This window comes from Peromyscus californicus, unplaced genomic scaffold, assembly GCF_007827085.1.
Source record: "Peromyscus californicus insignis strain IS unplaced genomic scaffold, ASM782708v3 Scaffold_13__1_contigs__length_99412109, whole genome shotgun sequence".
In the NCBI taxonomy this organism is placed as follows: Eukaryota; Metazoa; Chordata; class Mammalia; order Rodentia; family Cricetidae; genus Peromyscus; species Peromyscus californicus.
Window position 1 is genome coordinate 79,385,605 of NW_026294424.1, and position 15,696 is coordinate 79,401,300.

General features: G+C 38.0%; 1 protein-coding gene across 1 annotated transcript in view; it reads right to left on the reverse strand.

Moving 5' to 3' along the window:
- LOC128108775 (transmembrane protease serine 11D-like) overlaps positions 1-15,696 on the reverse strand; it is a 63,950-nt gene that overhangs the window by 29,165 nt on the left and 19,089 nt on the right. Inside the window, exons 3-4 of the mRNA XM_052735819.1 lie at positions 2,948-3,093; positions 1,261-1,379 (exon numbers count right to left, since the gene is read on the reverse strand). Of these exons, the coding sequence (XP_052591779.1) occupies positions 1,261-1,379; positions 2,948-3,093 (265 nt within the window). The remainder of the gene's footprint in view (positions 1-1,260; positions 1,380-2,947; positions 3,094-15,696) is intronic.

A 15,696-nucleotide genomic window follows, 5' to 3' on the forward strand; every position in this document is an offset into this window, starting at 1 on the left:
GAAAGTGCATGGTCACAGGAATCCATGGAGATTGAGAGTTTAACAGAGAGGACCTGACAGACAGAGACTGAAGCTCTTCAGGAGAATCACAGCTTGCTTTCATTTTAAATTCTGCTCAAACTTCTCTAATTTGGATCCCAATGAAGTTTGCCTCTAAGTTGTGTGACAAGTTGCTTATTCAGTTCCAGAGCAATGATAGTGCTTATTGAAGATCAACTTCCGTCTCTCAGAGTGTGCTATGTAGACAAAGTGTCAGTACTACTTTGAAACTAGTTAAAAATGTGACTTGGGGGAGAGGGGCCACAAAGATTTATTGAATCATAAGTTGAGTCAGGGGCCCAGAAATCTGAGGTTTAGTGAGACTATCAGATGGCTGTGTTATATGTTAAAGTTTCACAAGCTTTGGATTAATTTATATATTTAGGTCTTTTTAAAAAAGGAGAGGGTAAGTGAGCAACCTTATGCTGGTCAACTCTAATCCTGGACTGAAAACTAGTCAAGCTCTCTGGCATGAGTGCCAGGGGTCTGCTTGTCAGGACAGGTCAAGTAGACAGAGACATCTTCATGTGTGAGGTGAAGCTTGCTTTGAATACTTCCATTCGAACTATTAGGCTTATCATCACACCAACTTGGATTCCAAACTATCTTATTCCTTGTATGGTGACCATATTCTCTCTCTCTCTCTCTCTCTCTCTCTCTCTCTCTCTCTCTCTCTCTCTCTCTCTCTCTGGTTTTTCAAGGTAAGGTTTCTCTGTGTAACAGCCCTGGCAGTCCTGGAACTCACTCTGTAGACCAGGCTGGCTGTGAACTCACAGAGATCTGCCTGCCTCTGCTTCTCAAGTTCTGGGATTAAAGGAATGCGCCACCACTGCCTGGCTGTGAATGTATCTTTTAACACCTACTACTTCATGTGCTTACTTGAATAATGAAAGAAAAAAGAAAGAATGAAAGGAATATAAAAGCGTAGTCTCAATACTCAACCACACAAACAACAGACTTCCAGTCTTTGAAGTCATAATCAAATAAAATTCATAGTTATTTATGACCTTCCTACTTTATTACAATTATGACAGGAGACAATGTGAACAAGAACTGGCAAATTCAATCACCTTAGAAAAGCCCAGAAACTCACTTCTCAAGGGAAGAAAGGATACAGAATATCTAGCAACATTATTATATGAAAATATTATTATCACATTAGACTTCTTACTGTTTTCATTTTATGCATCAATAAAAAAACGAAGATGAGTAATAACCTACCATAGACTCGATTCTTTCGCTCAAATGCCTGTATTCCTGTGTAGCTGGCGAATTTAAAGCCTCGGTGTATTCAACATTTAGGATTTGAAAACTGCTATGGTAAAAGTAAGTTCTTTTGTCTGGAGAAGAAAGGAAGACATGATTACTCTAGTGCTACTAAGCAGATTGATTCTTATTTTGTGCAGCATTATGAGAAGTTATACAATTAAAATAGTATTCCTTAAAAGAAAGAAAAATCCATATACAACATAAATGTAGTGAGATTATTTTGTTTTGAGTTTTCAAAAGATGGACAAAGCTAAGATTGTTAAGGTTAAAGAAGTTGGACTAGCATTAATTGGTTCTTTCAAAGTTGTACAAAAGTATTATGATTTTTATTAGTAGCACATCTAAATACTATTTTTGATTTACTCACTCAGTAAACATTAATATCTATAGTATCTGATTGTTCATTGGTTAAAAAATAATTTAAGTAATGGAATACTTTAAAATTTTCAAATATTCTTTTTAAAAATTGTTATTTTGTGTGTGTGGTATTTGTGTGTATGAGCTTGTGGTGTGTGTACATGTGCTTGTGTGTGTGTGTGTGTGTGTGTGTGTGTGTGTGTGTGTGTGTGTGAATGCTAAATGTCTTCTTTTATTATTCTCCACCTTAGTTTTTTGAGAGTGTCTCTTACTGAACCTGGAATTCATCACTCCAGCTAGGCAAACCCCAGGATCTGCCTATCTGTGCCCATCCAGTTACATTTACATGAATCATGCCTGGAGTTTACATGTATGCTTGGGCAGCTGGCACTTTATACAATGAACACCCTCCACATCCCCTCAGACAATAATTTTTGTAGAGGAATTAGTCATTTGACAATTTTCCTGGAATAAGAGAAATATTCTCACAACACGTCTAGTCTGGCTGTCTATTGTGAGTTATTTTCACCAGAAGAGTCTTCTGGAACAAATATTCAGTGCGAAGAGGTAAAGAATCCTTAAAATACACATATATAACTAAGAAAGTTATGAATATGGACACAAATTAGCAGCCCCTCTTGGGGAAAATCCCTGCTTTCTTCTGATCATTCATATACACAACTCATAGAGAAATAACTATAGTAAGAAAGAGCTAACAACTCTAGTGCTAAACTAATTGGTTTAAATGGGGGTTGGGCAAGTCATTTCTATTCCGTAAGTGATCACTAGCGTATGACTTGAATACAATGACCTGGGTACCTCTTCTTCATATTTGTGTGACACTGTGAGGTCATTACTTTTGACATTCATTAATTTAATAGGAAGCTCAATGATATTTCTTTTTCTTCCATCTATAATTTATTTGAAGGTTGACTTCATGTAATTTGACAGTAAGATGTTGAGAAAAACTCAATTTAGTTATAACCTTTACATTTGGTCAGCTGAAATTCTTATTCTTCGTTACTAATAATGTTATTTTCAAGTATTTTTGCCTTTTTATAAGAAGACATACCATAATTTGCCCTCCACCCTAAAAAAGTCCAAATCAAAAAACAAATTAAAATGCTCATTGAGAAGAAATACGGATATATATGGACACATACTTAGAGAAGAATTCTAAACCACATTACCTCATGTTCAGAAACAGATTATAGCCATAAGAAGAAAGACTACATTTTTCTTCTGAGAATATACTTAGTTATTTAGTCTGAAAGGTACTCACCAAAAGCTAAAAAGTGAATGAGTAGACCTACAGTCATAGCCAGGAGCAGGACTGTTGCTATGACAACGAAGGCTACTACAAACGGACTGAAGAATCTTGACTGTGGTATCACCGATCTTGGCCTGAGAATAGGAACCAAAGAATGTCTCTCAGTTCACTTGGAAATGCACACTTTCGGCGCTCATGGCTGTTTTTTTGAATCTCTTAGCTTGTGCATGAATCTCATCATAGAAGCATAGTCCTAAGAATCAACCTGAACCCCACCAGGGTGTTCTTAATATTTTTCCTTTTGAAGTTTTTGTTTGTTTGTTTCACCAAGCTGTTGACTTTTTGAAGTAGTTTGGTAGAATAATAAGAATGTCTGACCTATGGTGTAGAATTACTTTATATTTTTCTACCAGTCAATATACTTTGGGGTTTTTATTTGTTTGTGTTTTTGAGAGAGGGTCTTACTATGTATCTCTGGCTGGCTTGGAACTTGTAGACCTGTGTGGACCAAGCTGGCCTGAACTACTAGAAATCCATCTACCACTGCTTCCTGAATGCTGGGACTAAGCATCTGCAACACAATGCCCAGCCCACAACTAGTATGCTCTTAAGATTAATCACTAAAGATCTGTCATACGGCAAGGCCTTCCAAGCTCCCAAACTTGGTACTATCACAGCAATCCATCTTAACTAGGGGCCATGACCAAGGGTGTGCTGAGGAGAGACCACATTGAGTATGAAGGATGAAAGAGGAGAAAGGTGGGGTGGGGTGGGGTTGAAGATAAGAACAATAGCTTCCTTCAAGATGTTACTTCACATCATTACAGATGATGACGTGGACAAGGAAAGGAGCAAGGGCAGCAGTGGTTCTCAAACTTCCTAGTGCTCCGACCCTTGGGTACCCTTCCTCACGTTGTGCTGACCTCTAATCATAAAATTATTTCCGTTGCTGCTTCATAGCTGTAATTATACTATTATGAATCATAATGTAAATATGTGATGTTCAGGATATCTGATATTCAACCCTTGTGAAAGTGTCGTTCTGCCCCCAAAGAGTTGAGAATCACTGGATTAGAGCCCTCCAACAGCAGAGGAAGCATGTGACTTATTCCTTATGACTTCATAAACTGCAGTATAGGCCAACCAATTTGTATTAATATACTATCTCATATTACAGTAGGCATATCATTTTGAACAATCTGACTCACTGTCTCCTTTCCTCTAGGAGACACATGGCCATGGACACTGCCCTGGGAAGATCACCGGGCAGCTCCTTGTTTGGGTAGTCATCATGTTGTCATTTGCCTAAAGAAATGGGAATAACTGTGCCTATCTCACAAGGCTTTTTGAAGATGAAATGAGGATATATAAGACATGATTAAAAATGTTCCTAATTAAATAGGTTAATCTGTGGATTCTTTCAGAATAGATATTTTTCACACTGTTGTTTCTAATGCTCTAGGCTCTGGAGGAGTAAGACCTACTTCAGGGTTTTATAAATGTTTATGATATTTATAAATATTTATTTCACACATAAACTCCTGGGTATGTTTCATATTTTAAAATCTTCACAGAACTGGGACTCTTTTACATTTAGGCAGATTCTAGTCTGACTTCCACTTTTTTTTTCTATTTGCTTTGAGACATTCTGAGGTGAGAAAGGAATTTTCTAAGGTGATCATTGGTTTCTTGAGTTTAGGTTTCAAGGCAGGGTTGCCCCGCAGTGCTTGAATTATGTCCAGATAACAGATTCATAAATGGTGCTCTTCTCCTTGTTGCAATACACTCTTTGTGTATTATGTGCTGTAGATGGGACCAGCGACACTTTAGAAGATGGAAGTGGATGCAGATTTGCCAACTTGCATTTTTATTGACTAGATACATTATAAATTAAAAATATGTTCCTGATTAAACATATCTTTTAATGATAGTGTATTTAAATACATATATTAGGAAGGAAATTACCCAAGAATAATGCAATAAAGAGATAAAAAGACATAGCTTTACCTTTTTAATCAATTCTACTTCATCATGTTTATTTTGTTGTACTGGGGAAAACTGGCTTTCCGAGTCCAACAGTTTGGAGAAAACTGGAATTTGGGCACTTACACCTCTTTGAGCATCAGTGGATTCACTTATCACATCAGGGGGTTGTTGTGCCAGTTATATCCTACAATGAGCCACAATATTTGGGGTTTGTGAGCTCAGTAACTATTAGTTACTGCTGAGTAGTAAGAGATAGAGTGGAAGCCAGGGTGAACCCAAAGTCTCCAATGGGTCAGTCTTCCACAGAATAACTATGGGCAAACTTTATTTCTAGAGGTGAAATCTGGTGTGGAGTAAGAGGTAATTAAAAACAAGGAGTAAGTTGAAGGTCAACAAAGCCTCAATGTTAAAAACTAAAGGTTGGGTATAGCAGAATAGCATTAAGAATCATTTTACTGATTTTATTTTTAGGTCAGTAGTGTTTGAGTTTACCCTAGATCTCTAGTCTATCTAGTCTCTGGTTCATGGTTACACAAACAGTGTCAGGTATGAGCTCCTTCTCATGGAGTGGGCTTTAGATCAAATCAGACACTGGCTGGCTCCTGCCACACGTTCTGTGCCACCACTGTCCTAGTATATTTTGCAGGTGGAATAGATTATAGGTCAAACAAAGTTTTTGTGGCTGGGTTGGTGTCCATGTTTCTCTTTCAGTAGCATGAAGAATACCTTTCCACAACAAAGAGACCAGAACATAGGGGTGAGGACTCCAGTGCCTTACCCAGTCATCGTCAGAGAGGCTTCCTCTGGCAGCAGATCGGAGCAGATGCAGAGACCCATAGCCAGACATTATGTGGAGAGAGTCTAAATCAGAGGTCTCCATCAAATTCCTACCGTCAGAGCTTGTGAAATCCCATGGAAGAGGAGGGAGAAAAATTGTAAGAGCCAGAAGGGATGGAGGACACTAGGAGAACAAGGCCCCCTGAATCTACCAAGCAAAGTACATATGAGCTCACAGTAAGCATAGGGCCTACATTGGTCTACATCAGGTCCTCTGCATATATATTACAGCTTTCAGTTTAATATTTTTATGGGACTCCTGACTGTGGGAAAGAGTGAGAAAGAGTCAGATCTCTGCCTCTTGGGACTCTTCCTTTTGTGAGGTTGCTGTGTCTAGCTTTGGTATGATAGATAGTTTTGCTTCATCTTTTATTTTGTCATGGTTGGTTGTTATCACTTACAAGCCTGTTCTTTTCTAATGAGAGACAGGAAGAGAGTGGATCTGGAGGGGAGGAGAGGTGGGAAGGACCTAAGGAGAGTAGAGGGAGGGGAATAATCAGAATCTATTGCATGAGAAAAGAATCTATTTTAAGTAAAAGAAAAAAGAATACAGTAAAATTTCTAAAATAGAAAAGGAAACAAAACAAAAAACAAAGTTTGGAGTCAGCACATGCTTCGGTTTGGATGAGCCTTCCCTCCCATGGGAATGTCTTTGGAGCCAACTTTGCCTTTAGTTCACTGAAAACATCTTAAACAGAGAGACTGGGAAGCACTATGAGACAGATGACTCAAGACACAAAGGGCGTGGAACCTAAATTACCTTAATCTCTCAAGGGACAATTACATAAGAATCGATTGTTCCACCCTGTAGAAACAGCTGAGGAAGTATCTGCTGTGTAACTCTGAGGTAAATCTCTGTCTGCAAGCTGCTGCTGATAAAGCATATGGTAATTCCAGATGAACTGTAAGCTTCATAAACTTACAGAAAGTATGTTCACAAACATTTGTTTGAATTTTGAGTTATATTGGAGTTGAAGTCTGTGTAAGGAAATAGTTTGCTTTTATTTCTTGATCAGCAAGATTTTCAGTGCTCGCATTAAAACAGAAAAAACAAATATTCATTTGTAGTATGTTCACCATGATTACCCAGCCTCCTGTCCCCTATTGCCTTTTTAATAGCCTTATTGTGAAAACCTTGTGTCAGACATTACACATGTGGACTGCTAACTTTCACAACAGTTTCATGAAGTCACTAGTAGAGTCCATCTGAATACAGGGAAAGTAAATTCTTCTTGATCAAGAACAGCAGAGCTGGAAATGGAAGCCAGGGAGGCTTCAATGAACCATCACAAACTTCCTTACATATATGTCCTAAGTTACCAATATTTCAGAGGACAGGAAAGTGCTGGGTTTCTTGTCTCTCTTTATCTCACGTTGGGAAAAACAAGGATAACCACATCTCTTGATTGCCTTTCAAATGTCTAGAATTTTGTCTTACACATGGTATGTATGTATTTTATTGCATAGGAAATATGTAGTACAGGAATTGATTTATTTTTCATTTGAAAATATATCTTAATATAGTATATGGAAACATTAAATTCTGCCATTGATATATAGATATACCTAGTATTTAGCTATGGATTAATAAATTTGATAGTTAATTCACATTATCTGTAAGAATGGAAACCTTAATGGCAACATACTTAATAAATCAGATATACATAATATTGTGAATACTGAACATTTTGACAATTCTGTGTGTTTTTTAGATGCTGGTTAGTTATGATATTCTCAATGATTTGTGTCACAGTCCTTGTGATATGTAGTTTTTGCAATGATCTCACCCCATGTTATAAATTTAGCAAGCACCCAGTAGAATATTCTTAAGATATCGTCTTAGACCATAGATTTCTCCATATTTTACATCATTTTGTTTCCATTTGTTCACTGAATAGTTTATGGATGTTCTACAATCATCTAAATGAACAGTTCATAGCCTCTTTTCCCAACACACACTATTTCTCATGTTAGTGACCATTACTACCTATACTCAGGAGTTAGCTTCACTCTGTCCCTTTTGGTTATGTCTCAATATAAAAGGTCACCAAACAATTCTTATTCTACTACCTAAGTCTTTTCCTTTGTAATCTCTATATCGTAACTCTGATCTAATAATTGCCTCATTAGTGATACTTGAAATACCTTTTTACTGGTCTCCTTGATTTTATAACTAATCAAATATTTAATTAAAAATATTTGGCAAAAGTCTACAATGTTCTAGTGATTGTTTTAGGTGCTGAGTACACAATAAACAAAACCCAATGAACATACTAGCTGCAATGGGCTAACTGTTATTGTTCTTTTAAAATTCATGTATTGAAATCTTAACCTCCAAGATGATGTGGCATTATAAGGTAGAGTTGGTGGAAGTGATTAAGTTTATGAAGAGAGTGAACTCATTGGTGGGATCCATGTCCTGATAGAAAAGACTACATGGATCTCTCATGTGTGTCTCAAGGCTGTGGTGAGAAAGTAGGCTTCCATAACTCAAAAATAAGCCCTCAATAGATTAAAATCTGCCAGTACCTTGATGTGGGCTTCCTAGCCTCCAGACTGTGAGAAATAAACTTCAGTATTTTTTAAGCTACCTATTCTATACCACTCTTTTATAGCAGCCTTCATGGAATAAGATCCGACCTTGGCAATGGGGGCAAGAGTTGCAGACATGACAGAGGTAAGTGTGTAAAACAAACGATAAAGCAGGAAATGGGGAAATAGTGTATATAAGGTGCTGAAAAGTTAGGGTAGCCAGGAAAAACCTACCAAAGAGGTGACATTTGAATAAGGATGGGGAAAAAGTGGTAAACTAGACATGAAGGCAACAGAATGATCTAGGTAGAAAGAGTGGGAGAACCTGAACCTGGGTCCCCCTTGGTGTATTTTAGGGAAAGCAAGAAGGGAGGATCAATTAGACTGATGGTCACATGCATTTGGGGGTTGCGGGAAAGGGAAGGATAGTATAAGCAGGTAAACGTAGAGCCATTGGAACAGAGGGTCATGCCAGAGACAGTCTTTTGGGTGTGGATACATAAAGGTCTACATCTGAGTGAGACTGGTATTTGAGGTTTTGAGAACAGAAACAGCATCAGATCTGTTCTTTCAGTCCATTCCTCTTGTTCCTGTTAGGGGAGTAGGAGGTCTGAGATGGAATGGGAGAGAATTTAGGTTACCCAGCATTCAAGGTGAAAGATAACGATGTCTTAGATAAGATGGTGAGTGGCCGGGGGAGTGCTTAGAGTCTAGGCATCTTTTAGATTTTGAGTCTAGAGAATCTGGGGATAATTTTGCTGAAAGGTCAAATTTAAGTTGAATATAGAATTTTTATTTCTTTACAATCAATGCTTGAAAATACTTCTAGGTATTTTTAAAAAAGAAAAATCCCCCCTTTCTATCCCTCATTTGAAATGTGCCTGTCTTTAAGATAGCATTTGAACTTTTTTATGTGAAATTTAAGAATCATGATGGTCACCCTTGCCAGTCCACCTTCTGTGGGATAATGTGAGTAATCCATGGAGTCTGCTTAAAGGGAAAAGAAATTCATTAGGGAGTAAAACTCATTACAGCATGGGAGATTTATCATAGGGGCCTGAAGGGCTGAGTTACAGTCCCATGCTGTTCTTCTGCCTGGGCTGTCTCAGCATCCAAACCCATGAGAGAGAGAAGAGAGCAGTTTCTGTGTCTAGGGTCTTAAGAGTAGCCCCAAGCCACGCCCAGGGGCAGGTATTTCAAGATCATAGGTAGGACAGTTACCTGCTATATCTCTAGGGGAGGTGCTTCAAGGTCATAGATCAGCTATCCACTACATCTCCCCCTTTTCTCTAAATAAGAAAATTCTCGACTCTGGACTGATAGCTGGGGAGCCTGCATGGGACCAAACTAGGTTTTCTGAATGTGGGTGAAAGTTGCATAGCTGGATGTGTTTGTGGGTCCCCTGGCAATGGGACCAGGACTTATCCTGGGTACACGAACTGGACTTTTAGAGCCCATTCCCAATGGTGAGATGCCTTATTCAGCCTTGATGCAAGGAGGAAGGGCTAGATATGTCCCCAACTTGGTATGCCAGCCTGTGTTAACTACTCAAGGGAGGCCTTACCCTTTATGAGGAGGGCATGGGGGTAGAAGAGGAGGGAGGGGGAACAGGGGTTGGTATGTAAAAGGAAAGAATTTTTTAAAATAAAAAAAGGAAAAAAATAAGAAAGTTCTAACCTAATACAAAACTATATACAATAGGAGTGATTATCAAGTATTGTCCAGGAGAGGTAATAACATAAACACAAATTGAAATACAATTAGCAAGAACAAAATCAAACAAGAGACCTGCTACATCTCTAGGGGTGGTGCTTCAAGGTCATAGGACAGCTATCCACTACAGTGGCATCCTCACCTGTCTGCATCCCTTTAGCCAGACTCAATGTCTGTGTGTGGTACCTTCTTGGAAAATATTTGTATTTCAGTTGGCTGGCTTACTTATCCTTAAGAGAAATCAGGCATCATTCTTCAACACTGGGAAACTCAGTTTCCCACTAGTGCTGTGGGATGTCTTTCTGTATGCTGTGAATATGTGTGGCTCCCATTGGATAATAAATAAAGCTGCATTAGCCTATGACATGGCAGGATAAGGTTAGGCAGTACATTCAAACTAAAGATGGGACAAAGAAGGGTGTAATCCATAGAGATGCCAGCCGCCACCAAAGGAGCAACAAGATGCCAGCAGACCGGTAACGCCACAGCCACGTGGCAACATATAGATTAATAGGAATGGATTAATTTAAGATGAGTTAGCTAGCCAGAAGGTGAAGCCATAGGCCATACAGTTTGTAATTAATATAAGCCTCGGAGTGATTATTTTATGAGCAGCTGTGAGACCTAAGGGTCAGGTGGAACACAGGAAAACTTCGGGATATGTTGCTTTGGAAAAGAGGTTCTGCTTTTCTTTCCACAGAAGAAGAGAAGCTATGGATTCCTTCCAGGCTAATATGGTTCCATCAAGGAAGACCCCCTGAGAGGTCTCCAGATGATCCAACATCCAGAACAGCTTCAAGGCAACTGGCTCAGAAAATACAGCCTCACAGACTACTCCAGTCAGGACTTGACCATAATTCTAAAATTTCCTTTGTCTTCCCATAAGACTACCAGTGTCCCCAATCAGCAGGAAGTAGCCTAGAAAACTATACCCACATTCCCAAAAAATGGATTATGGATGTTTGTCTTTGTTTAGGGGTTGGCTACAAATTGCTATTGGTCATAGTCAATCTCTTTCTGAAAGAAAAAAGGGAGATATATTATAGATATGATAGGACAAAAGGGTAGATTATTGAATTTACTTTTAAAGAGCAACAACTTGTTTAAAATGTTTTACATTGCTATGGATTTTAGTTTATGGATACAAATTTAAAGTTAATTTTGTTATACTGTATATATTTCTACTCTTGTTTAAGGTATGTTTATGCAATTCATTTTAAAATTGTAATGTATAATTAAGAAAGACAGATTAATAATTAGTCACCTATGATAATCAAACTTATAGTCATGTTTGTTTTCTAGGTATACATAGATATATTTCAATTAGGTAGGTAATCTTCAAATACTTCAAAGACCTACAGAATATGGCATTTAAAATGTTTTAAGAACTTAGACTTTTCTGAACAATGAGACACATCTGCTCCTGACAGCACCAATTACTTCAAAGAGGATGATGGGCATCAAAGAAACTCATTATGGAGTTTGTTTTCTTTGGAACAAAAGTTAGCCACTGGGCAGAAAAGTGCCCTTGCTTCAATCGCTTGACAGGATGCTGTATAAACTGGACATGCAGGACCCATAGGAACATGACCACTGAACTTTGCAAGGCAAGATGGTCCTTCAGATTCCTGCTTCACAGAAGAAACTGCCAGACATTCTACAGGACACTGGGAGAAGCGACTGATGAACTTTGCCAGAATGGGTGGAACAGTCCTTAAAATTTCCTGCTTCACTGAAAGCTACACCAGGTGTGTAGGCTGAAGATAGATACCCCAACATTACAGAGGAACTTTGGATGACTGTCCAGGCAGCCAGATGTCTCTGTCATTTCTAGAAATATAGAAGTTGCTTGCAATGCACTTCCTGTTTACTCAGGTAATACAATATCCTTCTGGGGTCTTTTATCGAGTTAAAGACTAGATTGTTATAATTATAGTTTTCCTTAGTCATGGTAAAAGGTAAATTAGATATGAAACTGTAGACTCAGAAAAATAGGGTAGATGATAGAATATTTTCTTTAATTTTGCCAAACATAAAATGGACTAGACATTATAACTGTAATTCTTGCTTGATAACTGTTTTGTTATATATAATTTTACTATGTTAAACTTAAAACCTTCCCTTTTAGTTAGACAGAAAAGGGGAAGTGCTGTGGGATGTCTTTCTGTATGCTGTGAATATGTGTGACTCCCATTGGATAATAAATAAAGCTCCACACTGCTACCCCTCATCTAGTCTCATAAGACTTGATATGTTTTTGTCCTCTCTTCTACACGTTCACACATCAAACAAAGGCATTTCTGCCAGTTTCCACTCGCTGGATACTTGCTCAGGAAAAGTATCTCTGAACGTTCTTTCTTAGTCTATGTTCTATGACTAGCACAGGACCATGGAATTTACACAAGCATTGTTAATGGGAAAATTGACAAAAGACTCTACAAAAAAGATTTCAAAAATAATTTTACAGTAGTTTGGAGAGACTCTTAAAAATTAGAGTGCACATTGTGCATTGTAGCTTTGAACGCTGATGAGTAGAGGTTTATATCAGGGAACAATCTCTACCAACTATTAAATACTCACCATGTGCCTGTGCTGTCCTGGGCTTTCCTACATCATCTCATCTAATTCTCATAAAAAATGTGCTTTATGGATGAGGAAACAGCAGCTTAGGGATTAAATTACTCAGCTAGTAAGTGACAGAGCTGACATATGAATCCGGGTTTGTCAAGTTCAGTTTGCCAAGGTCCACATCAGATGGGAGGAGAGTGTCTGCTAATTATATGTTTTCATTAACACTCATCACACTTGCTACCTCTATTGTTGACATTAAAAGATGGAAAATCCAAACATACTTTACAGACCTTCTCTTATGGAATATACAAATAAAATGTGTTTATATTACATGTTAGAGTTATGAAGAATATAAGAGCTATGTCCAAATGAAGATACTTTACTTTAGTCAGTCTCAACTCCAGGTAGGTTTTTGCCATAAGTCAGGCAGTGGGAACTATCCAATGAAGTGGTTTAGATTTTACTTTTTTTAAGTTAAAGAATTCTTTGTTTAAACAAAGTCTCATTTGGAAACTAAACTTTAAAACAGATCAAAATAGAGAATCTTCTTTGTGGGAATGGGCTCTCTATTTCCTGTTTTACTAGTTGAAATCTTTCATTTGTTTTTTGTTTCATTTCTTTTGATAACCTTAAGTAAACAGAATACTCTGTAAAAAAGAAAGAAGGTAGCATTCCTCAGGATTGTGTAACTTGATGGCAGCCAGCACCGGAGTCATGGCTTGTTGAATGTATTTGCTTAGTAGAGAATTCTCAGTTCATATTGGAAGAGAAGAATTCTATACTTGAATGAAAAATCTGTATCATGCTGTTAAAATCTATTTTCCTTTAATGATTTGTATTCTCACTTCTTTTTATCTTGAATTGCACTTAAATTCATTTAGTTTTCTTGATGATGTAAACCACTCTATACGCTTAAAGATGCAGAGGCAGGAAATGTGAGGGCCTATGTGTTTTGGGAGAACTAGAAAAAGGCAACTTCCTTAAAGGGGTGTCCTTTAGGCTGCATTGTGGCTCCCTTCTGAGGCAGACAGCTTGGCAGGGAGCATGGGCTTCACTTTATCCCCCAGTCTTCCACTGGAAAGCCACAAATTGTGTACACTGTTCAAACTGCACAGCTGGACAGCGATGCAGGATAGTATTAAAAATGCACAGCTAAACAGTAACGCAGAACACTGTTCAAACTGTACAGCTAGATAGCAGTGCAAGTGTGTCTTGCAGATGCTGCCTGGAGAATTAATCTTCTCATAAAGACACAAAAGTATACTATGTATATGTGTTTTTGTGCATGTCTACTCGTGTGTGCATGGGTGTGCACGCATATGTGTATGAGATGAAGAGGGAGCGACGTTAAGGGAAAGAGAGTTGATGATGGTTAATGAATACTTGTTACCTGTGAACCTTGTAATATGAGTCCTATTGCTTCATAGGCTGGTCATTTTGGCTTTCTGGAATTCAGTGTATGATCACAATAGACAAATTGCTTTACTCTTAGGAGGGTAATAAGTGCCTTTCATTTGATGCACAGGATAGTTTTCGTTTTGAAAGACTTCGTTTCATATTCTGGAAGTTCTTTGGCATGCTTCTCCACACTCTAATATCATTATTATTTTATTATATAATAGATGTGTGTTCCAAGATGCTTTATAGCAGTTAAGAAAATGTTTTCATTACATCCTAGTTTTTTTTTTAATTATGTGTGTGTGGTGCATGTATATATCATTTGATGTGTGCAGGTACACACCCAGTAATGCACATGTGGAGCTCAGAGGAGGACTTCAGGTGCTTCCCTCTATCACTCTCTATTGAGTTGTTCATGGAATCTGAAACTCTACGCTTTCACTTCGCTGGCCAGCAGACTCCCGAGATCCACTTGTCTCCCCCTTCAGCATTGAGGATACAGGCAGGTGCAGCCAGGCCTGGCTGATTCTCTTGTTTTCACAGCAAGTTCCGACCCACAGAGCCAACTCCCTAGATCTGCATTCTTCATTTTGAGGGATATACCTTAGACTTGTAACAATAATTATTAAATAAAGCAATATTTTAGACCCTGTTCACCACAGTGAGTCAAAGTTGAGAAGGTCTTGGGACAGAAACTATCTTTTATGCCTTCTTATCTTGAAGTTAAGGCTTAAGCTTTAAAAAAGAGTATGAGAGGCCAAATTTGACTACATTAAAAATAATTTGACTGGATTAAAAATAAAGATTCTATTATATAAACTTCTAGATGAAAGTGGCCAGTAACACATTAAAACACAGCCAGTTATGATAGTGTGTGTATACAATTTAGGCAGCCATGAATTAATATTTAAAAACATAGCACCATGGTCCTATTTACACATGAGACTAAAATTTTAGTGATACATGAACCAGGATAAGTGAAACTTTGCTGTGGCTTACCAAATGAAATGAAGGAACTATGAATTTTAGTCTGAGATTTTTACCAGCAGATGCTAATTCTTAATATAATAACTTGTAGTGATGAATGAAAATAAACTAAATGTTCACGCTCAGTGCTTAGGTATGTGGTTATTTAAACAGTGGATTGAAGGACCACACCTACTTCATTAAACCATCAGTCAGTAGGGGATTATCTCATGTACTTAGGGCATGGTATAATGAACCTAAGGTCAAATGTTTAATTTTCTATAGATTTTTTTTCCCCTACTAGTTCTTAGCTATAGCCTGGATACTCATTCCTATTTGTTTTTCAAATAGGTGCTATTTCTTTAGTAATTCCTCCTCTCCACCAAAAACAAACAGGAGGGGGATGGGACAAAAAGAAAGGGAAAGAAATATCGAATTGAGTGAGATGGTCTAGGAAGAAAGCTACATCACCTCTAAGCTATACTGATCACTCCACTAAAGATGTCAGCAAATTTTGTATATTTTAATACTTCTAGTTTTCCTTTTCCTTCTTTCTTTTTTTTTCCCTGATACAGGGTTTCTCTGTGTAGCTTTGCGCCTTTCCTGGAATTCACTCTGTAGTCCAGGCTGGCCTCGAACTCACAGAGATCCACCTGGCTCTGCCTCCTGAGTGCTGGGATTAAAGGCGAGCGCCACCACTGTCCGGCTACTTCTTGTTTCTCCAACAATTAATTTGTTGATGTAATTCTGTTTCTCCA